General features: G+C 42.7%; 1 protein-coding gene across 1 annotated transcript in view; it reads left to right on the top strand.

Annotated features, from left to right (window-relative positions):
* Positions 1–27,571, top strand: part of MED24 (mediator complex subunit 24) — a 1,193,465-nt gene that overhangs the window by 234,681 nt on the left and 931,213 nt on the right. Inside the window, exon 9 of the mRNA XM_044055033.1 lies at positions 1,866–1,979. Coding sequence (XP_043910968.1) covers positions 1,866–1,979 — 114 coding nt within the window. The remainder of the gene's footprint in view (positions 1–1,865; positions 1,980–27,571) is intronic.

The raw sequence follows: 27,571 nt of genomic DNA, 5'->3' as shown, positions 1-27,571 counted from the left end.
TATTAGTTTCTGCTATATGCACCATGGTAAAACTATCCCACAGGGGATCAGATCTCATTCCACCAGGGCTGCATCTACTTCTACAGCCTTTCTCAGAGGTGTTCCTACCAGAGACATTCTAGAAGCTGCTACCTGGAGCTCAGTTCATACGTTCACCAAATATTACCATTTACCTTTCTTCTCTAAATCCAGAGCTGGCTTTGCCACTGCTGTTCTGCAGGGCCTTATAGCTGGTCCTAATGCTGTATAAATCCATCCTCCCAGCCATAGCTTTGGAAATTTACCCAAATGTAATGACTGCAACAGTGAAACACGAAGAACATAGTGCAGTTGTGTACACTTACCATAAATGTAGATGTTTGAGTGTATTCACTGTTGCAATCCTGGTTACCCTCCCTTCAGCCCCCTGTTTTTCTCTTACTATACCTCTACTTTCTTTTACTATGCTTAAAAGCCTTTTTGGTGTATTTGCTTTTGTTTGGAGGTATAATTTTTGTGTTTTTAATTATATATATATATTTTGCTCCCCATTTGGGGGGCACCTGACATCTGGGGCAAGAAAAACTGATGTAATGGCATCGGCTGCATGTTTTAGGAAGTGTATATACTGCTTTAAGATACCTAATGCTATGAGGGTGGCAACTGAGGGGAGACAAGTAGCCTGACCTTCCACTTGATTTGATTTATAGATAACTGCAGAGCTTAAATAAGAGGTTTACAGACTATTGCAATAGCTCTCATTCAAGGGGTGGATAGTGTAGTTACGTATGCATGTTTATTTAGGTAAGAACACAACACGGGATGTCATTGAGACCCTATAAACTGTAACTGCTGTGTGTGTTTTCATGTAGACCTTGCACAGTTGACTGTGCCAGTTGTATGGGTAAGGTTGTAGGCTTAAGCATGTTGCTGCAAAGGGAGTAGCATGGCAGAGGCAGTCTTTCTTCATGAAGAAGCTGCAGATACAGCAGTCTAAATGACCACTTTAAGGTGTAAGTGCTCTCTGGTCAGACCCTTAGTGAAACAGGCTCTTACTGCTGTAGTGGGGTTTTATGACCCCCCTCCCCATTGTCTACCTCCTACTACAGAGCTGGTTACTTGGATTAGACCCATGTATCCCCATCAAATAGTTTGCTACTGACTTTCCTTCATCAGGAAGAGGTAGATGTGGTGTTTACCCATTATAAAAGTTTTCCCTTTAGGAGGGTTTGGCTAGCTTTAGATGTACAAAGCCTAGTATGTGAACAAGCAGTATTACTGCTTACACTACAGACTTAAGACAGCTTGCCTGCATGCAGTGTCATGTAAGAGTGAGTCATTAGAAGAACCAGTATGTCAGGAGACATATTGGGACACACTAATACATTTTAGTTTTTGTAGATGGCATTTGAGTCTTCTTTCTTACTGAATCCACTGAAGGATGGGGTATGAACAAAGTCCCCCTTCCCTGGAAAGGAGAGACTTCCTACAGAATAATGTGAGGTGTTCAGGTATACAGGAAACAAATGAAGCGGGGATCATTGTCTAGGAAAGACTGATGTTTGTCCAAATATAAATACTATCACCTAGTATAGAAGTTTCCTTAGTGCTTCCTTAATTTTATATGCAGTCTAACTTTGTTATCGGAAGAAGAGAAAACTGTAACTATATCATACTCTGTATAGTTGCCTTTTGCTTTGGAGAGAGAGGGGGTAACTACTGAAATGCATTTGTGGTGGGTGTTTTATAGTAGTTGCTAACTATCCTGTAATCCTTAGTGTGTTGCAGTGTTGCTACTTCCACCCTTTGTTTCATCTTATGTGAAGGATCTTTTCTTTGGTTATGTACTCTTTTCTTAATTTTTGGATTTGCCTCTTCCTCCACAGAGAATCCCTTCTCCGCTATTTGTACTTGAGATCTGGAAGGCCTGTTTTGTTGGTCTGATTGAGTCTCCAGAAGGAACTGAGGAGCTGAAGTGGACTGCTTTCACTTTCCTGAAGGTAACTGGGCAATATCATTCTGGGTTTGTGTTTTTTGTCACATGCGGTGCAGCCAAAAAAGTATGAAATACAAGTTGATGTTTACTGCTACTTAATCAGAAACTGTTTAATTTTTGTTAACTTTGTGAAATAGAATTACTTTCTGGAATCCAAAATGCATGTAAGAAAACTGCAGAATGTTAGTCCAAAGCTAAGAAGGCATCCTTGCTTAAAAAATATACTTTCATAATCTTAACCAGTTTTGATGGCACAGAATGATGGTATCCTGACTATGACCCAGGCAAATCAAATAAATATAGCTGCTAAGATAGTTGTTGGAGCCAGTATAAGAGGAATGAAGAAGTGATGTCTTTCTGACTTGCCCCTGTATTTAGAGGAGTGGTATATGTCTAGGCCTTTTGTTTCTATGGAGCAGTACTAGTGGAGATTACCAAATCACATGAGAGTGCCGGCCCTGAGAGGGGCTGGTTAGCTGTATTTACATCTGTTGCAGTGTCAGATGACAAAGCCCTCACTGAGTGTGCCTGTTGCATGCCAAACTGTGGGACAGATTAGGACATGCACATTGGGGATGAGAGTGATTTATAAAGAAAGAATTCCCCAGGCCTGATGGCTATCTAAGTGATTGCACCTCCTGGCTAACCCTCGTCTTCTAGTGATGGAGGGAATGAATGAGATGATCGGTTGGGAGGGCTGATGATCGACAGGCAGCATGGGCAAAGATGAGAAAAACAAAAAAAATAGGAAATTTCTTTCCTGTTCTTTTTGTTTCTTGGAGAAAGCAAGGAAATTTTAATTTGTTGAGTATGTCCCTATCATGGTAAAATATTGTGCTACATTTTGCTGTTAAACCTTGTAAAACATTTTTTATTGCTTTGCAAGTTAAATATCCACCCCCTGCTCTACTTTTCTAGCAGCTGCTTTCTCATTGTCTTTCTGCACCCAGAGTTCAGAATATGTTCTTCACTATATTATGCTGTTTGTAGAGTACTGAAGTTCCTGCATCACTTTGTAGTCCACATGTTCATAATATTTTTCTTCTTAAAAACACTTCAGAAGGGCCTCAAGGTGGCTTGCCATTTTGTTTAGAGTGAAAGTAATGACTTGATGGTTTGGCAAAAATGTATGCCACAAGTATTAAGATTACTCAGCACTTGACTATTTCTGTTCAGTCCCACCCATGGTGCCATTTTGCTGTCTGGCTCTCATTTCTGCAATTCCTCATTGTAGCAGTTTCAATTCAATTGCAAAACTTTTTTTGCAAAGTTTGCGGTTTTTCCAGTGCTCACACTGCTCAGTCACCTTCATCTCAGGTGAACTCTTTCATTCATTTCTTCCAGTGGCATCAACACGAGCAGCATATGATGTAGTGCATTGCCTTAGCACAATCCTGCAGCCAGTGCCTTGCATCATGACTCCACCCCCCCCCCCAAGCTGACCTGAAGAAAATCTTTTCACATCCCTTTTTGTGCTGTAGGTGGTCACTGTGGATGCACCTTCATTAATGTGGTGGTAGGCAAGCCAGGATAGGACAGCCCAAAATTCTTAGTACTCCTTGGGAATGTCAGCTACACCACACTGTACTGTATTGGAACTACACACAGTGCTTCTATCCTTGCAAACATTCAGTGATTACACCCTGCAGTGCCTCCTTTGGGGTCCACATGGACAACATGGCCATAATCTGGTACATCAGCAGACAAGGAGAGCCCAGTCTTTCATTTTACAAGGAAGCTATCAAATTTTGGGACTAGACTATCACCCACAAATTGTTCTTGATGGCCATACATATTTTTAGGAAGACCATATTGGCCAACAAACTCTGTGAGAACCTCCTAATGTGGTAGTGATTGACCAGTATTATTGACTGGGTAGTGGACAACAAGAATTCCAGATGCTGAGGAACACTTGTCATACAACTCTTCACTTCACTCCCAAAAGCAGAATACCCCAACACATTGCTGTTATCTGGCAAATCCTTTGCTAGGGAACCATCCTTTATGCTACTGACATCACCAAATACAAAAAAACTTTGTAGGTTGCTTATTACTTAATTGTTTCCCGGAAAGCACACTGCCTCAAGTCGGCAGCTGAGCATTTTTGGTGTCCCCCCACCCCACCTGTGTTATTAGCTGCTCCATAACAAGAGTTGTCCCTAGAGTAATTTTCTAGTCTTTTTTCTTCTTTCCCGTTTTTGCTTCCATAGTAATATATCGCTCAACTAGTATCAGCCCATATGCAGTTCAAAGCAACTCTTCTATCTTCTAATGCACGTATCCATAATATATTAAGTTGCTAATGCCCTTATTCTTCCAAACTGTATCTTTTCCCTTTCATGCTCTTAACTCTGCCTCCAGCATTTTATTCAACAACAGGCTAAATGTTCTCTCTTGTGGAAGTAAAGCTCTGGGAATAAGTTAACTGATATTCTTGTTTGTATTTTATTACTTTACTTATCTCCAACTTGGCTCTGCCTGGCTCACTTCAAGTCCCGTACCCTACCCCCCCGCCCATCCCCAATTCAAATAGAGTTGTACTTTGCAAACCCCACCCACATAACATCAGCCAATCACAACAAGTCTTAACTAATTAGATCAAATAACTAAAGATATTATAAACCATCCTACTCTTCACTTAACATCGCTTCTATCAAGACATCACCATCCCCCTCCTCCAAATTCATAACCCTTTTTTATTCATATGTCATCCTCCAACTCTATTACACCCATTGCACTCTACACTCTAAAATATCAAAGTACCTAAATAAAATACTTCACCTTAAGATGCACTTACACCTAACAGCCCTACACATCACCACTAGCTCACTCCTGTTACTCTTATACTCCCTCACAATACCTAAAAAGTGTTTGGACTCAACACTGTCACAGTTTGGAGATGGTAATACCACTTATTCCCTGCCTACAACAGGAGTTTCGATGGTGGGCACAGGCATGTTACCACAACAAGGGGCAGCCTTTCACTTTATCCACAGCCAGGCAGACACTAACAACAGATGCTTCGGATTACGCCTGGGGAGCACACATGCCACGAAAATGTATTCAGGGCAAGTGGTCCGCAGACGAAATGCATCTTCACATCAATCAAAAAGAGATGCTAGCTGTGCAAAATGCCCTAACTGCTTTCAAGGACCTTCTGCATCCAGGACAACTATTACTAAAGATGGACAACACCACAGTTATGTGGTACATAAACAAGTAAGGGGGCACTCATTCCTATCCCCTCTGCAGACAAGCCATGACTTTGTGGAACACAGCAGTAACCTATCAAGTTCATCTGCAAGCACAATTCCTACCAGGAAAGAAAAATAGTCTGGCAGACGACTTAAGCAGAAACATCATGGATCCTCACGAGTGGAAATTAAATCCACAAGTATTCAGCATGATAACACAAAAATGGGGGTGCCCAAACATAGATCTTTTTGCCTCCCCTCAGAACTGCCAACTACAGAAATTCTGCACAAGGACACACACAAGCATGGAAAGTGGATGCTCTCTCGTTCAGCTGGAAAACCCTAAAAGTTTATGCATTCCCACCACTGCCTCTCCTGTCAAAGGTACTCCTAAAAGCCAGACAAGAAAGGCCAAAAATGATCCTGATTGCCCCAGACTGGCCACGCCAGCACTGGTATCCAATCTTAAAGAACTTGGTTCAAGGCCCAGCATGGATTTTTACCTCAATTTCCTCATCTTCTGACGCAACAAAACAATTAGATCCTGCACAGCCAGCTCAAAACCTTAAACCTGGCGGCATGGCAGATTACTTAGCCAAGCAGCCAACACCCCTCTCTAAAGCTGTTATGGATGTCATTTTGGAGGCCAGGAGGCCCAGCACCAGGAAATCCTATTCAGAAAAGTGGAAGAGATTCTGCGCCTGGAACCAGGCTCAAAGCTTTGACCCTCTTGTTCCAAATATTCCTCCGATATTACAATACTTAACTGAGATGCTGGACAAAGGCCTATCCTTTTCATCCATTAAGATCCACTCCTCTGCCATCTCAGCTCATTACAACACGGATCCTCCTATTTTCTCTTATCCATTATTAAAACAGTACCTCAGAGGGGCTAAAAACATAAGACTGCCCCGGAGAGCACCAACACCAACCTGGGACCTCAACTTTGTCTTGGAAAAACTAACTTTACCTCCTTTTGAGCCAGCCAGTTCAACAGAACTAAAATATGTGTCATGGAAAACTGCTCTGCTTCTGGCAATAACCTCAGCATGAAGAGTCTCAGAGTTACAGGCACTAATGGCAGTGGAACTTTTCATAATTTTTCATCAGGACAGGGTTTCTTTAAGAACAAACCCTACATTTATGCCAAAGGTGGTATCCAGTGTGGCTCTTAACCAAGCTATTCACTTGCCAACATTTTATCCAAATCCCCAGAATAAAGGGGAGAGACTTCTGCACTCATTGGACATACACAGGCAGTTACGCTTCTACTTGGACAACACAAAAGCTTTCAGGAAAACTGAGCAATTGTTTGTAGCATATGCTGCAGGATCACAGGGAAAGGCTATTTCAAAGCAGACCATTTCAAAGTGGATAGGACACTGTATCCGTTTCTGCTACACACACCACGGAAAAACTGTACCTAGCAACATTAGGCCACATTCCACCAGGGCAACAGCCACTTCAACTGCCTACCTTAGAGGAGTACCTACCAAGGATATTTTGGAAGCTCCAACTTGGACTTCAGTGCACACCTTTACCAAGCATTACCACTTGCCTCTTTACTCTAAATCCAGAGCTGGCTTTGCCACACCCGTGCTACAGGGCCTCATAGCCACCCCGAATCCCTTATAGAACCAGCCACCCAACCTCATCTTTGGGATTCAACCCAAGTGTAATGACTGCAGTTTTGTACCTACCATAAATGTAGATGTTCGAGTGTATTCACTGCTGCAGTCCAGGTTACCCTCCCTCCATCCCCACTTTCTTAGCTGGGACTTATCTATACCTTTCTACCCTATACAACCTATGTGGTGTATTTGCTCGTAACTGAAGGTATTGTTTTCATTCTTTATGTATGTTTTATTAGCAATATGTATTGCCTACCTATTTGGGGGCACCTGACATCTGGGGCAAGAAAGACTGAAGAAAATGGCGTCAGCTGCAACTTGTATACCCCTGGCGCACTGACGTCAGGGAAGAAGCGACAGCAACCGACGCCAGGCCAAGACTTTGGAACTCTGGCCGACTGTGGGACCGCCTGACAGCAGGATAACCCAAGTGTAATGACTGCAGCAGTAAATACACTCGAACATGTACATTTATGGTAGGTACAAAACTGTACTTTTTCTTATGTAATGTGAGCTGCTTACTCTGTAGCATATTTTTGTAAAATATTTTGTGACATTTATTTAGGATACTCAAGTGCTGAGGAGTGAATATGAAAATTCCAGTACTGTCCGCTGAGAGAATTTGGTTGGATAATTTGAGGTTAAGCTGAAGATATTTTATTAAAAGACATAAGAAAATGTGGCCTAAAACCTAGCCTTCATGGTACCTACAGAGATGCAGTGTGTGTGGATGATTAAGCATTTTTAAGTCAACAAAGGATCTTTCAGAAAGACAGCTTGAAAATACATTGTTATTGAAAAACTGCAAGTAGAAAAGACACTGTAGTTTAATAGCAGGTTGTGTTGTATGTTATCAAAAGCTTTGGTAAATAGAATGCATTTGACTACCTGCTAAATTTCCCAGATTGCTTTTATTGGTGTTAGTCAAGTGTGATTATAACAGTTTGAATACCTCCAGTTAAGGAGTTTGTTTTAGTAATTGGCTTGGATGTTACACTGAGAAATACAATTATTAACCTTATAGACTCACACAGTTTACATTGGGTGTGAGGCAAAAGGTAAACTGGTCAGTATTTTGATGTATTAGTTGTTTTGATTGTTTCATATGGATATAATTATTGAATTTTTCCACTCTGATGGGAACAAGTTCTGTCTGTGGATAGATTAAAGAGGAGCCATATCTCAGAATTGATTGAATCACCATAGAATTTGATGAACCCTTTGGTAGAAAATATCAATACCATGTGATACATAGTTAGGGAGTGATTTAGTCAGCTAATTTATTTCATAACTAGAAATGTTTTTAGGTAGCATGAAAGAGAGCAAATCAAAAGAATTGGGCAGTTGAGAGAGATTAGATTGGTGGGTTTGAGGAAGAGTAGCAAATTGTTTTGCAAAAAATGTCCTGAGTAAAAGACTGGAGATGGATTATTCCACTTCATTCAGTTAGTTAACTTTTTCCATTATTTTCTTGGATTCGAAAAGTTAGAGGCTTGTCTGTTATGCAAGTATAAAGCCCTTAATTATGTGATGGTCCACTTTGTTTGGGTGTTTGGTGAGTATGTATGTTATGACCCTCGAGTTTTTTAAGAGGTCTAGGCAGGTTCATAGATTGAGTAGTGAGTGCAGTTCACTGATGTATGCATGGCAAATCGTTTGCATTATGCAGATGTTTATTCATTGGGAGATATTAGTTTTGGAAATCTAGTAGTATAGTTACATGATTAACACACGTTTTTTTGCCAAACTTTAGTCCAGTCATAGGAGTCTTAAGAATAAAGAGAGATTATTGATGTAGGATAGTGTGGAAGTGGCCTTATTTATGTATTTATTTTTGGTTTTGTAACCACAACAATAAGTTTGGATGGCTAATCTTGATAGAAGGAAACTTTATTATGGTAGTTTGTGTTTTAGAGTGTCAAGAAAAGATTGGTGATGGGTTTGCTTGGCCTGGTTGGTTCTAGGCCTGGTAAGAAACTTTAAGTCATGAGTGGTTGATGAAAGAAACTTTGCATTGAAGGCATTTGGTGCCAGTGTTTTATGTTTTTTAATGGCTGTGTACTTAGTGATTTAAACATCTAAGAGTGCTGAGTAGGGAAACAGGTGGATGTAATAAGTAATAGGCAAAATAATGACTTTTTCTCCTTAGGAAGTTTAAAATTGACTATTATCACAGTAGGATGAAACGCATTGCTAGAGAGAAAGATAATTTTCTTTTCCGATATAGTCTTTATAGTGCGTTGTACGAGTTATGCACCATCTTCCTATTATTGTTCTTGTACCATCGAGATACATAATGCTGAGGCTGAGAAGAGGCTATCCAGCTTTCACAAACAAAAGCTATACCCAGACTGTTTTGAAGTGTCCGTGTATGAACATTTCATATGTTTTACTCAGCATCACAACTGAGAAGACCTAAATGGCAGGCGATTGTCTTGACAGAGTTTTTTGCTACATCTGTCTGCTGAGATTTTTCAGAGTTTGCATAGATGTTCTTCATCTCACATTGCTGCAGTCCTAACACTTGGGTAGTCCTCTGTCCCTCGGTCGGCCCGAATATCAGAGTATAAGGCTGACGTCGGTCAAGGCGCATTTGACTGACATCAGAACGTCAGGGTACAAATGCGCATGACCGACGTCATATCCTCAGTCTTTTTTGCCGCATGGTCCGATGCAGAAGCAGTGTTGCAAGTGCCGTTCGGCGTTCTGAAATATTTCGAATTCGGAGTTTCAGACCGAAGTCAGAGTTGGTTAAGTACCCCGTTGGGGAATATTTTGGTTTTTTCTTGCCTCAGTGGTTTACCGGATGTCAGAAAAAGTAAATAACTGTATTTCTTGTGGGAAACAGATACCGCATAGGGATTACCATAATTTGTGTATACCTTGTTTGGGACCTGAGCACGACGTTGTTGGGTGTCGCTTTTGTGCTAGGTTCAATAAACGCACTATAAAGCGAAGGTTGGATTGTGCCAGGTTGGTCTTTGGGAAGCGGTGCAATTACAATATGCCGTCGGATGCTCCGACGCCGGCTTCCTCAAAGAAGCGCAAGGACAAGGCAGTTAAACCTAGGTTAGAGGAGTCGTCCGAACCGGACGCCGGTAATTTAGAGGCGTCAGTGGAACCGGTGGTTCCGACGGAGGCCTCTCTGGAGTCCCAGGGAGAAACTTTGTTTTTACAGGATGTGGCCTCCCAGGAGGCAGGTCAGGCTGTAGGGGCTTCTCAGATAACTGTACTCCCCTCCCTTCCTAAGGTGTCTAGGCCCTCTCTTTCTGCTTCCAAGGCTTCTCCTAGAGGCAGGTCTAGTTTTGCTTCTGTGGGTGTCCCTCCTAGTTCTTCAGGTTCTGTGCCCAAGAAGCACATGCTTAAAATGGCAGAAGATTTAATTACTTTAATTAGAGGCTCTATGCCCCCTCCTGATAAGAGGCCTAGGATGGAACCTGTGTTGGGGGATTATGAGCAGGCTTCGGATGTGTCTGAGTCTTAAGACTTGCAGGAGTATTCTCATTATTCTGATTCTAATGTGGATGATTCTACTCCTTCTGCTTCTCCTCCTGAGGATTTTTCTTTTCAGAGACCCTTCACTCCATGAGAGAGCATTTTAAATGGGAAGGTCAGGATTTCTCTGATTCAGGAAAAGGCTTAGGGAATTTTGTTTTACCCCAGCATAGGCCTTTAGCTATACCTCCTGTTCTGAATGTGGTGGAAGATGTGTTTGCAGAGGCTTCTCTTAATCCTGATTCTTTGCCTCCTGCTCCTGTTAAACCGGATAGGTATTACAGGGTGCCTGAAGCTCATAAGTATCTTTTTAAGAGTCCTAGGGCAGACCCAAAAACTGTTAGCCAGGGGCCTAAGGGTGTTAAGGCTTCTGTTGTCAAGAATCCGGTTCAAGCAGATAAAGAGGCCAGGGCCTTGGATAGATGGGGAAAGAAAGTTTATACTTCTTCCACTCTAGCCATGAGAGCTTTGAATTGCCAGTTTCACATGTTGAAATATCAAAATTATCTCCTTTCACAGTTGAAATCTAAGGTTGATGCTCTGGCGGAAGGTATTGATTGTAAAGAGTTACAAGATTTAGTGCATGTTTCTGAACAGGTGGGTAAGCATTCTTTGCAATGTGGTTTTGATGCTGTACAGGCCTCGTCTAGGGTGGCTGCCACTGGGTCAGTTCTTAGCAGGCATGCCTGGCTGAGGGATCAAAATTTATCTGACCATGTTAAAACTAGGATTTTGGATGCCCCTTTGCAATCTGATGTCTTGTTTGGTTCTCCTGTTGAGGCAGTTTTAAAGAAAATGGAAGACAAGGCTAAGTCTATGCAGACTGTTAAAGATTTTTTGCAGGTCCAGCCTCCAAAGTTTAGTAGAAATTGGCCTACTAAAGGGTGGTCGTATCCTTCTTATGATTCCCAGTCTAGGGGTAGATCTAGACGTGGCAGGGGCAGAGGTCAGGGCTCTTTCAGGCCTAGAACAGGGAGTTCTCCTGCACAGTCTTCGGGTGAGGGCAGGGGTCAGTCCTTTCGTAAACAGACCCAATGACCTACCTTTTCAGCTGCCAGAACCTTCTCGCCTGGCAGCACCTTTGGGAGGAAGGTTGGCACTTTTCAAAGAAAATTGGAGTTTGATCACCCAAGACAGATGGGTACTGGATGTCATACATCACGGTTACAGGTTTTATTTCCATACCTTGCCTCCTTTCAAAGGCATGCCAGACATTCCTCCTCAACAAAGAATAGAGGCTCACAAGCAAATTTCTCTGTTACTCCAAATAGGGGCCATACAGCCAGTTCCTATGCCAGAAAGGGGCCTAGGATTTTATTCTCGCCTGTTCCTAGTACCAAAGAAGGGGAACACGTGGAGACCAATTTTGGATTTATCTATCCTCAACACTTATCTGGACATTCCCAAGTTCAAAATGTTGACGTTGCAGCAGCTTTTACCTCTGCTGGGCAAAGATCATTGGATGGTAACTTTGGATCTCAAGGAGGCTTACCTTCATGTTCCTATCAGACTAAGTTGCAGGATGTATCTGCGTTTTCGAGCTGGGACTTCTCACTATCAGGTCTCTGCATTGCCCTTTGGCTTATCTACTGCGCCCAGAGTGTTCACGAAAGTTCTGGCTCCAGTGATAGCTTTCTTCAGGCTAAAAGGAATACAGATCTATCCTTATTTGGACGACTGCCTGATTCTGGCTCAAGGAAGGGAAGAGCTTCTTCAACATTTGGAATATGTGATAGCAGTGCTAAGATGCCTGGGGTATTCTGTGAACGAAATAAAGTCCAGTCTAGTACCCTCTCAGGACATGTGCTTTCTGGGTGTGAGACTGAATACAGCATCCCAGATGGCCTTTTAACCCCGGACAAACAAAAGAGTCTATCCCTTTACTTCCATCAACTATCTCATCAGTCCGGGCTGACTGCAAGGACAGTCCTTCAAGCCTTAGGGTTCATGGCATCTTGTATTCTGGTGCTTCCCAATGCCAAACTGCATATGAGGAAGCTACAATGGTATCTCAAAATGTATGGACACAGCACTGCCAGGATCTGGACACTGTCATTCAAATAATACCTTGCATTCAAAAGGAATTTTTGTGGTGGGCTCAGGAATGTCACCTAAACAAGGGACTCTCTGTGACCCGGCCAGAGGCGAGTCAGATTTTAACGACAGATGCCTCAGACAAAGCTTGGGGAGCTCATCTAAATGGAAAGTGGATACAAGACAAGTGGCCTGCCAGACTACAACATCTACATATCAACATGAAGGAGATGTTAGCAGTCCAGTTTGCATTAATAGCTTTCAAGGATTTACTTCTTCCAGGGCAGGTGTTGATTCTAACAGACAACACAACTGTCATGTGGTACATCAACAAGCAAGGGGAACACATTCTTATCCTCTATGCAGGCAAGCAATGATTTTGTGGGAGACTGCTCTCAGTTTACAACTAAGTCTTCAGGCAAGGTTTCTGCGGGAGCACAGAACTCCTTAGCAGATGTGTTAAGCAGACAAATCATGGATCCCCACGAGTGGAAACTGGATCTTCATGTATTTCAGAAATTGAGAGTGTCCTGGGGAACTCCAGACATAGATCTGTTCGCTTCTCCACTAAACCACCAGCTGCCAAAGTTTTGCACAAAGCGGTTTCATCCCACAGCTTGGAAAGTGGATGCTCTTTCTTTCAGTTGGAAAAATCTTCATGTGTATGCCTTTCCACCTCTGCCTCTCCTCCCAAAGGTACTTCTGAAGGTCAGACAGGACAAGCCAAGGATGATTTTGATAGCTCCAGATTGGCCTCGACAGCACTGGTACCCATTACTGAGAAGTCTAGTACGGAAGCCTCCATGGCCTTTGCCTTTGATTCCACATCTGTTGTCCCAGGAGGACAGTCATTTGCTCAATGTCAAACTTCACTCTCTTCACCTAACAGCATGGCATATTCTGTTTTAAACCATAGAGGGTCTCAACTTCCACAACAAGTTTTGAATGTGATTTTGGAAGCTAGAAGGCCTAGTACAAGGAAAGTGTACGCAGATAAATGGAAGAGATTTTTATTTTGGAGTGCAGCTAAGGATTTGGATGTTTCTGAGCCTGATTTAAGTGTGGCTCTTCAATATCTTACTGAGTTATTGGACAAAGGTTTGTCCTTCTCTTCTATTAAGATTCATGCTGCAGCAATTTCAACTCACTACGATTGTGACCCACCATTGTTTTCTCATCCTTTGTTCAAGCAATTTCTTAGAGGGGCAAAGAATATAAGACCCCCACGAAGGGCTCCTACTCCTGCTTGGGATCTCAATTTTGTGTTGGAGAAACTCACTCTACAACCTTTTGAGCCTGCAGCTACTGCTGAGTTGAAATATTTGTCATGGAAGACTGCTTGTTTGTTGGCCATTACCTCTGCAAGAAGGGTTTCTGAATTGCAGGCCCTTATGGCAGTTGAGCCTTTCTTAATTTTCCATAAGGATAGGGTATCTTTACGTACTAATCCTTCCTTTATGCCTAAAGTGGTTTCTAGTGTGGCTTTAAACCAAACTATTCATTTGCCTACTTTTTATGCAAATCCCCAAACTAAAGGGGAAAAGATTTTGCACACTTTAGATGTACACAGGCAGTTGCGATATTATTTGGACAGAACTAAGGGGTTCAGACAATCTCAGCAGTTATTAGTTTCGTTTGCTTTGTGCTCTCAGGGCAAGCCCGTGTCAAAACAAACTATTTCTAAGTGGATTGGATTTTGCATTGCTTTCTGTTATTCCCATCATGGCAAAGAGATTCCAGCTGGGATTAGGCCTCATTCCACTAGGGCTACTGCCACTTCAACAGCTTTTTGAGGGGTGGCTACTAAGGATATTTTGGAGGCAGCCACTTGGAGTTCAGTGCATACCTTCTCTAGGCATTACCACCTTCCACTGTACTCTAAATCCAGGGCTGGGTTTGCCACTGCTGTGTTGCAGGGCATTTTGGCAGCTCCTGCTTCATTATAGTTTAGCCATCCTCCCTTTCCTCTGCTTTGGGATTCTACCCAAGTGTTAGGACTGCAGCAATGTGAGATGAAGAACATAGTACAGTTTTGTACCTACCATAAATGTAGATGTTCGAAGATCCACATTGCTGCAGACCAAACCCTCCCTCCTTCCCCTCTGTAGTTTGAGGTGGTTGTGGGGTTGGGTTATCCATCTGAGGTATATTGCATATTGTATATATTGTATATATTGTACATATTTTTGGTGTTAGGCTGGTTGGTTGTTTAGTTGTTGTCTATGGGTTTTGACCTTTCTTTTTAGGGTCTTCTGACATCTGGGGCAAGAAAAGACTGAGGATATGACGTCGGTCATGCGCATTTGTACCCTGACGTTCTGATGTCAGTCAAATGCGCCTTGACCGACGTCAGCCTTATACTCTGATATTCGGGCCGACCGAGGGACAGCGGACTACCCAAGTGTTAGGACTGCAGCAATGTGGATCTTCGAACATCTACATTTATGGTAGGTACAAAACTGTACTTTCTTTCCACGTACATTTGTTTTTTGATGGTGCAGATTGAATGTTGTATACTCAAATTCCCATTCACTCACAAAATCTTCTGAAATCATGTCTTTTATATTGTAGACCTTTATTAAATATGACAAAAGTTACCCTCTTTTCCAAGCATATTGATTTAATGCAGTGATCACTTTGTTGTGAATAATTTCTGGAAACTTGGAATAATAATTTACACTTATTCATGGCTTGGTGGAAATGGCCTAGGTTTGTGCCCATTCTGTCTTGTGAATGATCTTGTATTGGGTATCCCAGCATCTCTTCCTTTTAATTGTTGTTATGATATGTACTGCATATGAAACCGCTGTGCATTGCTTGTTCTGTCTGAGACAGTGTTCTGGCCTTTACATTGTCTTTTGCTGTTTATTTGCACATTTCCCAAAATTGATTCAAATAGCCTGTAGGGCATTCATTTTTTGGTTGGCTGGTAACTCTACATCCTCAACTCTCTGTTTTAGTCACTTTGTTCAGATCAGTATAGATGTGACTCTTGTATTTCTTCACAACACTGACAGTAGTATCTACCTATTTGTTTGATTCTTCTTGATACCTAAGCTTTCCATATATTTTGGTTCTTGTTGGTATTTTACTTGACGCATGTGTCACTGACATGGCATGTGGTTTTATATTGCTGTTGGTCTGCACAGTATTTGAACTGTCTCCTTCACCGTATGACAAATTTTTCCTGTATATTTTTTTTATAATATGAACTAATTTGCCGTTCTTGGCTTCCCACAAACCAAACAATCTAAAATTTTATGGGAATTTACTTCAAGTGCAGAAATTTGAAAACAAATTTTCTTTGTGTGTTTTATTTACGTAATCTTCATCAACTTTTGACTTGCTGTCTTGACCCACTGGTTAGAATGCTAACAGTGTGCTACAGCTCTTGGTCTGGAACCATTAATGCATTTAGTCTATTAGGTATCTTCAGACTTAAATAAGATTGAAAACAGGTTAATTAAAAAAATGGGTCTTTATATTAAAAACATTGTACCTAGATTTAAATAATGTTTGAAGCATATACCTTTATTAGTTAAAAGATTAGCATAAGATGTTTTTAAATGTTTGCATGTACCATGTATATATAATTTGTTTCTTATATGAATTTTCAATTCAGTATTTTCTTTTTTGCTGTGTACCTTTGTGTTTGAAAGTTCTGATTGGCACAGAGAGTTTGCCCTTTTAAATATGTACTTATTGTGTTCCATTTTTTTTTTAATATAACAGCTTTGTGCATTGTCACTAAGAATATCAGCCCCTTAGCTGGAGGAGACCACTCCTTCTGTATCACATAATGGTAAGGTTACAACCCCCCCCCCCCAAAAAAAAAAAAAAAAATGAAGCTGACATTTGCACAATTTCTTTTGTCCTTGTCAGGTCACTCCTTTAACAAGTTTTTGGGATTGGAAGCGGGTCCTGGACTTCCTTTCATATCATAAACCATCCCTAGTAGGTCAGTGATTGGAATTGCCCGTCCTTCCCCTTCATTTTGGTTCCCATGTTTAGGGATGTGCATTTTCCGATGGTATATATTGTAATACCATGCACCATGCTGTCAGTGTGCTTGTGTCCTGAAACCTCCAGTTCTTTTTGCCTGACACAGTTTGAGTCTCATTAATTATGTTCACTGTGTAAGTTCTCATATGTGGTACATAAAACGCTAATTGGCGTTAGTCTGATCACCATATCATAAAGTCAGGATTAATATCAGCTGTGCTTTACTGTTTGAGAAATGAGCACAGTATGAAAGACCGCCTTAAGTAGTCTTTGTTCAACCAGACCATCCAAAGAAACAGAAGGTAGAAGCTCATGGCCAACCTTACTGCTTAGAGAATGACCATTACTGAAAATGTCAAGTGTGGGAATTGTTTGGTGTGTCCCTGATGCATCCTTTACCTTAGTCAAGTAGAATCAAAGCAGATAGGGAAGGCTGACATTGGCTAGAAGCAAATCTATTGCCAACACTACCTCACAGTCCCATTGTATTTTGTCCTAGCCCTTGGCAAGTAAGGCCTCAGGGTCATAACAGTCTTACTCCTTGATTGCTGATAAAGTATCCAGGAAAAGTTTACCCATGGAAACTATCTTGCATGGTACATCTTGGCATGTAGGGATTGCGCTGTTTCTAGCTAGATGGGAGCTTGAAGACTCTTTAGACTAACCTGCTCCTAAGTAGTGATTTCTAAATTCCCCTGGCTGGAGCTGTCATCACACTTGGAACTGAGAATGCTGTTGTGAGTCTCCCTTTAATGCAATAGTGCTCAGTATCCTAGATTGTGGAGAGTCCAGCAGGTTCTTGCCTAACAAGTTCTATTGCTCAAGCCCTTAACTTTGTGTAATTCTTTTAGATCTGCTGTGTCATATTTTCAAGGGAATTGGAGTGCAGTTTTCATGAAGGTGGCCTAATGTCAATACTAAGCACAGAGAAGGCTTCTCAAGTCCTCATGGCATTGATGGCAAGAATGTCTCTGAGAGGTACCTGTTGAAATTCTGAGAACTACAGTTGTGAGTCTAGAAATGGAGAAAATGATATTGTGAATTTCCGAAATGTAGTAGTTCAAAGTTCTAGTACCATGGCATACTCTTCTTACTCCATGGTGCCGTGATCTTGGAGTCAGTAAAAGTATCAGGGTGTGTGGATGAAGGGAGGCACAACTCCATTGCAAAAACAAAAAAATATGGCAACTTTCAAGATTTTCTGTTTTATTCAGACAGTCACATTTCATTTCGTGTAGGTACAAGTCTCACAGTTATGGATCTTACCCTTTTGATAGGAAGCTGTCCCTGTACACTGTTCCCCCTGCCTTATGATACACAGCACTGAACTGCCAGAGCCTTATGTACATTTTATGAGCACACCCAGTCCAGAACTGAGTTGATTATGGGGTTCTACATCCGTTTTGCTTTTTTGGATAATTCAAGATTTAGAGGCTGTTATCTTGTGAGACTGGAAAGACTAATGAACTCTTTTTCCCAGAGTATTCCCTCCCATAGAAAAACCTTAAGCCTCATGAAGCCCACTATGGACTGATTTATACCCCCCCCCTCGAATGTATGAATCTTTGTCTGTGGAAGTAGGAAGAGCCTTGGATCTTTCTCGCAGTGGAGCTTGTTAAGGATTCCATAACTGCAGCTTGGAATTGCACAGATTTTGCTGCTTTGGCTCCCAAGAACATTGTTAATATTTAAAGTCCCTTCGATGAGTGTTATGAAATCCTATTCAAATATCATAGGGTTGATGCCAATGTAATGTTTGCAGTCTCCATATAGAAGTCAGACACCACAGATTAGGCTATTTTTTTGGCTTTATCTCCCCTTTCTGTCACTCCAGCAGCCATCCCAGTGCCCCACATCCTTGCTGAGTGTGTTGGCCTCCAGTCAATCCCCCTGTCTAATGCTTTCAATTTTGCAGGGGACAGCAAGAATCCTAAGAATGTCCTTTGGGATCATGCTGTCCCACATAATCCAGTTTTTTTTAAGCCATTTTTTGGCTTACCCCTTATTTCTCTGCTTCCCTTTTGCAACTCCCTGTGGTTTGCCCAAGAGACAGGTGTGCATTGGAGACATTTGGCATATTGCCCTGCCTCTGTGGCAACTCAGCAATGTCTCTACCTTTTCACCTCTTTGGGCCACACCTCCCAATGGAGCCATTTCCATCCTTCAGCAGAGACTGATGCAGGAGATACCCACAGGACTGCCCCGAGAGAGATGGTAAGTCCCATTGGTCACTAGCAAGATGCTAATTTGAACGTAAGTCAGCTAGGCTGGAGTCAGGGCTTTATCTCTCTACACTACTTGTTGGAGCCTACAGATTAGGCTACTTCACTGCCTGGCAGTTGGTCTTAAATTCTGAATAGATTGCAAGGATGTGTTCTGCGCCAAATTGGGACTTTAATCCGTTAGGTGTTCGTCCCACCTCTCCTTGTTCCATTCTCCTCTATTGGATCAGAAACTGGAAAACCTTTCAGCCTTTTCTGAGTCTGGGCTAAAGGAGGATCGGAATAAGACTGTCTGTAGCTTCCATGGTTATCTGCTATGTGGAGTATGGTAATTCTGACAGCACTAATGCTTTGGCAGGGGTTGTAGGCTCTGACATTTGCCTGTAGTGAGTGGTATAGATATGTTGCAGAAACCATGGTAGGCCATTCTTGTTATACTGTTCAACTAGCCATCACAGCATCATGTTTACCTTCAGAAGAAAAACAAAAAGACCTCTCTTTACCATGGAAGGTATGTGCAACCCTACATCAGCCGTATTTCTAGACATACCAGTCCCTTGATAAAAAAACAAAAGAAGGAAAAAGAAACCTGCCTTGTATAGATTAAGTAGGGGCCTTCAGATGTTAAATGGTAATCTGCTGTCCCCGGTGGTGTTTACTAAGTTGCCCTGGAAAACAACTCCCCTGGCTCCAGCTACAGCTCCCCTTGCATTTTGACATTGTAGGATTTGAAGAACCATTATGGTCAGCCACATTTTTAGGTCTTAAATCCATCGTCAAAAACAGCCGCATTCTGTAGCCATGCTATCTCTAGTGATCACCTGCAACAGTCCACAACTTTATTCTGAAGCTATGCTTTGTATGAAGATCTGTTGCCAGAGGCCATATGTGATAAGTTTATTGACAGTCAGTCTGCAGACCACTACAAACCTAACCAGAAGCATATTTAGAAGTTCTGTATAACATGAAGGAGGGCAAAACAAGATGGACCATGGGAGAATATTTAAGACACAGTATCTCTGGAGATTTCTTGCAACAGGCCAGGAATGTTCTCCTCTAAAGATCTGTTAAAGCTGGCTGTCCTTTGAATGAGGCCATCAGTTCTACTGTTGCATTTTAGTTGTGATAGGAAAGTAGGCTTCAGTGCTTACCTGGACCACACTGATGTCATTAAGCGCATCTAGTACTTTTGGATGCTCAGTTGTGCAAGGAACAGTGCTCTTTTTGTTGCAGGATTATTGGATGGTGGTTGTTGTATGGTCATCTGATACATCAGTGGCTTTCGTTTGCTCTGGGTTGACATCATTTTCAATATAAACCATGGTTGTTTGGTATATCCACTGTTTCCTGAGCATGTAGTCTGCTGACCATTGTGCCATTTGTCTTTTAGGGGAAGTATTCATTATTTTTCCCTACCCAGGATTATTGGCTGCTGTTGATTCCCTTCAGCAGACTCTTGGGTGTATGCCTTTTTTGCTAGTCTGTGAAGTGGTGGCTATTTAGCTGTGCTACCAAGGAGGGTCTGGAAAATTCATCAGAGTTCCTGGGGTTGGGTGCCTTGCTGGCAGAGTTCATCTGTACTTCAGCAGTCAGGTGAAGATGTTACCCTGAAGAAGGGGAGTTTATATTGACTATTTGGAACTGCACATGTTACTCTGGGCTTTGATTGTTCTGGAAAGAAAATTTACTTCTGGAGCTGCTGCTTCTTTCGTGTGGCAACAATTCTATTATATTAAAAAAGAAGAAGAAAAAAACACGCATATATAAGCCTCCCACTTGCTGAGAAGGGATGTAGGTCTGGCAATGGACTTTTCAGAGAAAGAGAGAGGGAGGAAGGTCACTCTTAACCTCTTAACACTTCATGAGTCCCTAAATGACTGCTCCATCTTGGCCTGGAGCTGGGGTTTTTGAGCCATTTGTGTCTAACTGGAGCTTGACACTGTGAACATTGACTTTTTGCCACTTGGGGAAATACTTTCCTTTCCATCGTGTGCTTCATGTAACACAACAAATAAAACAGTGGTGGGTGTGTACTGCATCCTGTGGCAGAAAAAATAATGTGACTTCCTACAGCTTTCTTCTCCTTGTTACCCCACAGTGGTTGAGAAAAGGTATGATTTCAGGCTTCTAGGACTCTGATGGTACAAAATAGCTTTTTAGTTTTAACCAAAGAAATCTTTTGTAACAGGAATGACAACCCCATTGGTGGTATGAGGACTGAAATCTGTCTTGACACTTGACTGTCCTCTTCATATACTGCCAGGATACTGTCCCTTGTTCTGACCTAAAATGTTTTCACAAAACTTGTTGCCAAAACAGTTTCTTCTTAATTGCAGTGACATTTCCTCTAAACCGTCTCCTGCTCAAAACAGTATCATGCTGTGACCCAGGACTACTTTTCTGGAAACATGCATCTGGTTTCAGTCACTTCAGTGCCCATAGTGTTAGTAGTAAGGTTACCATGATCTACGATTGAGTCTCTTAGTGTACCTTGATGTAATTGATATTTCAGAAACATGACTCAATCAGCATAGTTCAGATACCCAAATACTACCATGTGGTCAAATCATTTGTCATGACCGAATTTATAAGCATTCAGCTAGAGTAGCAGTAGGATTTGGCATGAGGAGGCCTATTCCTGATAACCAACAGAACTGAAATTGCAAGATTTCAGTTAATTTGGCATCTGTAACTGTCCCAGGCTGCTAACACATCCCCTCTGCCTGTAATGCCCCACCAACTAACTCATTCTCCAGATCTGTCTTGCTGCTTGAGAAGCTTGTATTGGAGAAAACCTTTCCAGCTACTTAAGTATTAAAGTAATGAATTCTGTGAGCAAAACGTGCACATGTCAGCCTCATTTCTTCATTTGTTAACTCATTCTTGTGTGTTCTTACTTCTGGTCAATAGAACAGGTCAAACCTTTTCAGATATTCTCATATCTCCTATGCCTCAGCATTTTTTATTGTCTTACCTTTATGCTACTTTATATTTTTTGGCTTTGCAGTTACCTCTCTCACTATCTTACGAGTTGCATATGTCTTCTAGAGTGACAGTGTGGACAACCACCTGTTTCCATGAAGATTTCAAGGCAGCGGTAGAGAGATGAAAGTAGGTTGCCAGGTCTTTATTCCGTACCACACATGCACGCACCCACAACTATGGGCAGTTTTAGACTCCTGTGTACACCTACTGTATGTCTGTAGAATGTATGAGGTAACCAGAGCACCTGGAGAAAACCCATGTGAACACAGAGGACATGCAAATGACATAGAGAAGACATCTCAGATGAGAAGTGAATTGGAAAACCTCTTGCTGTGAGGCAGCAACACTGCCAGTTGTACTACTGTGCTGCCTCTAGTAGGTGTTTTTTTTCCCCATATTTAAAAAATGTTTCATTTGCTCATTGTTCAGCTGCTTCTTTCTTGTACTGCTGTGCCACATATAGAGATGTAGTATTTTTTGGATGGTTCAGAAATTGTTAATGCCCTCATTCTTTCCTTTTCAAAAAAGACTGTTTTTGATGTTCATCGTGCATACAGCTGCAGTCATAACAGATGGGTTATCCTGCCGTCAGGCGGGTCCTCGGTCGGCCGAATTCTTGTCATCGCTTCTTCCCTGACGTCAGTGCGGCAGGGGTATAAAAGAGGCAGCCGACGCCATTTTCTTCAGTCTTTCTTCCCGCGCGGTGCCAGAAGCAGAAGCAGTTCGCAAGTGCCAGTCGGCTAGCTCCTGAGATTTACGAAAGTATTTCAGCCGAAGTCTTCTTGAAAGCTAAGTACCCCGTTGGGGAAACTTTTCTTGCCTCAGACCGATGTCAGACAAAGTTAATAATTGCATTTCATGTGGGAAGTAAATACCGCATAAGGATTTCCACTCTTTCTGTATACCTTGCTTAGGCCCAGACCACGACGTCTCGGCCTGCCGTTTTTGTGCTAGATTCAATAAGCGCACTATTAAGTGTCGGGCGGAGTTCGCCCTTCACTTTTTTGGCAAAAAATTTAATTATATTATGTCGTCGGATACTCAGACTCCAGTTTTGAGCAAAAAACGCAAAGATAAGGACCGACACACGAGGTCCGCACCTCCTACTGAAACCACGCTAAGGCCGACTACCGGTTCTCTGGTACTCAGTGAGGCGCCTACGCAGCCCCTGAGTACCGATGACAATGCATTACCGGTGTCTTCAGTACCCGAGGGCGCAGGCTCCTCGGCCCCAATTCCTACTACAGATCCCGACGCCACTCCTGGCGGGGAAACTCAGAATTTAGACAGGCCTGCCATTTCTCAAGGGGTCTTCAGGCCTTCCTCCTTCTCTATTAAAGCCTTCACTAAATCTAAAGCAGCCATGAAAACCAAAAAACAGGTTCCTCAGACCCCCTCTCAAGGCACCATGCCTAAAAAACAGATGCTTAAAATGGCTGAGGATTTGATTACTCTTATCAGGGGTTCTCATCCCCCCTCTGACAAAAGGCCCAGACTAGAGGAAGACTACCCTTCCTCAGACCAAGCTTCTATTACCTCAGAACTATCTGAGGACCAGGATTATGCCTATTCTCCATTCGAAGACTCTGATGCTGAGGAGTCTATTCCCTCAGTCCCCCCCCCCCCCCGAGGACTTCTCTTTTGGGGAAACCCTGCATACATTGAGGGAACACTTTCACTGGGAAGGCCAAGATTATTCAGATTCCAAGAAAAGACTCAGGGAATTTCTTCTGCTCCCCCAGCATAGGCCTCTGGCTATCCCTCCTGTTTTAGATATATTGGATGATGTGCACACAGAAGCCAGCCTTAATCCTGATTCTTTGCCTCCAGCTCCTGTTAAACCAGACAGGTATTACCGGGTTCCTGATTCTCACCAGTTCCTATGAAAAAGCCATACTGCTAACCCAGAAACAATTTCACAGGGTCCCAAGGGAATTATGGCCTCTACTGCTAAAAATCCATTACCTTCAGAGAGAGATTCCAGAGCTTTAGAAAGGTGGGGGAAAAAGGTGTACACCTCGGCCACTTTAACCATGAGGGCATTAAACTGTCAGTTCCATATGTTAAAGTATCAACAGTTTCTGATATCTCAGCTGAAAAGCAAGATGACACAACCAGAACAACCAGATTTAAAAGAGTTGCAGGATTTGTTGCATGGTGCAGAGCAAGTGGGTAAACATACCTTGCAGTGTGGTTTTGATGCTTTAGAGGCCTCATGTAGAGCTGCTGTTACGGGGTCTGTTATACGTAGGCATGCTTGGCTCAAAGAGCAAATCTTACCAGATCATGTCAAAGCTAAATTATTAGATGCACCTCTTCAAAAAGATGTATTGTTTGGTGTTAAAGCTGAGGAGGTGCTAAAGAAAATGGAGGAAAAAGCGAAATCAATGCAAACAGTGAAAGATTTCCTGCAGGTACAGCCTCCACGTTTCATCAGAAACTGGCCTTCAAAAAATTGGTCCTTTCCAGCCATGGGCAGACCTCAAAGGGGCAGATACAGGCGCCCAAGGGGCAGAGGGCAACCTCAAGGATTCTTCAGAGCCAGACAGTGGCAAGCACCAACCCCAAGAGGTGGAGAAGATAGATCACAGTCTTTTAGAAAACAGACACAATGACTTCCCCCTACACCTGCCAAGCAAAGCTTTAATGGCAGCACCTTTGGGTGGAAAATTGACATTATTCTCAAAAAATTGACATATTGTTACAAAAGACAAATGGATTCTGGACATTATAGACAGAGGCTACAGGTTCCACTTTCATACCCTTCCAAAAATGAGAGGCATGCCAAACCTGCCACAAAATCAAAGGGCAGAGGCACAAAAACAAATTTCAGCTCTCATAGACATGAAAGCAATTCAAGAGGTACCTGCAAAAGAACAAGGTCAAGGGTTTTATTCCAGACTATTCCTGGTACCGAGGAAAGACAAAGATTGGAGACCTATCTTAGACCTATCCATCCTAAACACATATCTACAGGTGCCAAAATTCAAGATGCTCACATTACCGCAACTTCTTCCCATGCTAGGCAAGGAGTCTTGGCTGGTAACATTGGACCTCAAGGAGGCATACCTGCATGTCCCTATCAGACAAGATTGCAGAAGATACCTCAGATTTCTTGCAGGTTCAACCCATTACCAATTCTCTGCATTGCCCTTTGGCTTATCTACTGCGCCCAGAGTGTTTACGAAATGCCTGGCATCAGTAATCGCCTTCTGCAGACTACAAGGGATACAAATCTACCCATATCTGAACGACTGCCTGATCCAAGCGGACAGCAAGGACATACTACTGCAGCACCTGGCATTTGTAATAAACCTGTTGAACTTCCTGGGATACACAGTCAACAAAAAGAAATCAAAACTAATACCCTCTCAACAAATACTCTTCCTGGGTGCCAGCTTGGATACAACCACCCAGATGGCCTACCTCACGCCAGACAAGCAAGGGCAACTGTCTCAATACTTCAGAAAAATGGCAACTTACACCAGGCTAACTGCAAGGAAAATCCTGCAGGCTCTGGGATTCATGGCATCTTGCATACTACTAATCCCATGTACAAAGCTGCATATGAGGAAACTTCAATGGTACCTGAAAAACTTATGGTCTCAACACAGCCACAGCTTGGAAACTATTATCCCACTCATACCATGCCTTCAAAAGGAATTTTTGTGGTGGGCTCAAGCTTGCCAAAGAAACACAGGTCTTCTTTTCTGTGTACCTCCAGCAACTCAAATCATCACAACAGACGCCTCAGACTACGCCTGGGGAGCACACATGACAGATCAGTGCATTCAGGGGAAAATGGACCCGAAAAGAGAAGCACCTCCACATCAACCAAAAGGAAATGCTAGCCGTGCAAAAGGCTATTATGACCTTCAAAGACCTACTGCATCCAGGCCAGCTATTGATAAGGACAGACAACACTACAGTGATGTGGTACATAAACAAACAGGGGGGGAACTCATTCATACCCCCTGTGCAGGCAAGCCATGACCCTATGGAACACAGCACTGGAATTGCAAATTCAACTGCAGGCACAATTCCTGCCAGGGAAGGAAAACAAACTGGCAGACAACCTAAGCAGAAATATGACAGATCCACACGAATGGAAGTTGCATCCTCAACTTTTCACAAAGATAACTCAGGCATGGGGACAGCCAGACATAGATCTCTTTGCTACCCACAGAAATTGCCAGTTGAAAAAATTTTGTTCAAGGACCTATCATCCACAGGCCTGGAAAGTGGACGCACTTTCCTTCAATTGGGCAACACTGACAGTCTATGCCTTCCCGCCTCTTCCTCTGCTACCCAAAGTTCTATTAAAAGCCAGAGCAGAGAGGCCGAAAATGATTCTCATCGCTCCAGACTGGCCAAGACAACACTGGTATCCGCTCCTGAGGAGCCTGACACACTCCCCACCATGGATCCTACCTCTAGTCCCTCTTCTGTTGTCCCAGCACAACTACAAAACCCATCACAGCCATCTCAAAACTCTAAATCTAGCCGCATGGAGAATTCCTTGATTTCCCAACAGTTTCTACTCTCCAAGGAGGTGCAGGATGTCATCTTGGAAGCCAGAAGACCTACGACTAGACAGGCTTACTCTGCCAAATGGAAACGATTTTATGCCTGGAATCTCGAAAAGGGACAGAATCCTTGGGTAATAAATATTCCTCAAATTTTACAGTACCTAGCTGAGATGTTAAACAATGGACTTTCCTTCTCCTCCATCAAGATCCACGCTTCAGCCATTTCGGCACAATACAACACAGATCCTCCATTATTCTCTCACCCTCTCTTAAGGCAGTTCCTCAGAGGGGTAAAGAATATAAAACCCCCAAGGAAACCACCAGTCCCTGCTTGGGACCTCAACTACGTATTGGAAAAGCTGACCCTTCCTCCCTTCGAGCCAGCTTCTTCAACAGAGTTACAGTACTTGTCATGGAAAACAGCCTTTCTTCTGGGTATCACCTCAGCACGCAGGGTTTCGAAGCTACAGGCCCTCATGACTGTGCAACCATTCATCATTTTCCATCAGGACAGAGTTTCCTTATGAACCAATCCTACCTTTATGCCAAAGGTAGTATCCAGTGTAGCTTTGAATCAGACTATCCACTTACCTACCTTTTATCCTAATCCACAAAACAAAGGGGAAAGACTACTACATTCCTTGGACATTCACAGACAACTACGTTACTACTTGGACAGAACAAAGCCATTCAGGAAATCTGAGCAACTCTTTGTGTCCTATGCTGTAGGTGCTCAGGGAAAGGCTATTTCCAAACAGACAATTCCAAAATGGATAGCCCACTGCATACGCTTTTGTTGCTCATTTCATGGAAAAACTGTGCCTGCATGCATCAGATCCCACTCCACCAGAGCCACAGCTACCTCTGCAGCCTTCCTCAGGAGGGTCCCTACCAAGGACATTTTGGAAGCAGCCACCTGGAGTTCAGTGCACACTTTCTCCTATCACCTCCCACTATACCCAAAATCTAGAGCGGGCTTTGCCACAGCAGTCCTGCAGGGCATCCTAGCCCCTCCTAGTTCCACTTAGTGCCTACCACCCTTACTTAGCTTTGGGATTCTACCCATCTGTTATGACTGCAGCTGTATGCACGATGAACATAGTACAGTTTTGTACCTACCATAAATGTAGATGTTCGAGTGCTCATACAGCTGCAGTCCAGGTTTCCCTCCTTCCAACCCCTCTTAGGACAGGCCTTATGACAAACACTTTTCATGTAACTTTTTTGGGGTATTCTTTTATGGTGTATTTGCTTGCAACTACTGTTTTTGATTTATCAACATTGCATCTTTGCATAACATTATGTTTGCCTTCCTTCTGGGGGCACCTGACATCTGGGGCAAGAAAAAACTGAAGAAAATGGCGTCGGCTGCCTCTTTTATACCCCTGACGCACTGACGTCAGGGAAGAAGCGACGACAACCGACGCCGGACCTAGACTTGGGAATTCGGCCGACCGAGGACCCGCCTGAAGGCAGGATAACCCATCTGTTATGACTGCAGCTG

The sequence above is a fragment of the Protopterus annectens genome, chromosome 13.part0, assembly GCF_019279795.1.
Source record: "Protopterus annectens isolate FY-2018-M chromosome 13.part0, PAN1.0, whole genome shotgun sequence".
Taxonomy (NCBI): Eukaryota; Metazoa; Chordata; order Ceratodontiformes; family Protopteridae; genus Protopterus; species Protopterus annectens.
Note: the sequence above shows the minus strand (reverse complement) of the source record. Positions and strands in the feature narration are given on the sequence as shown.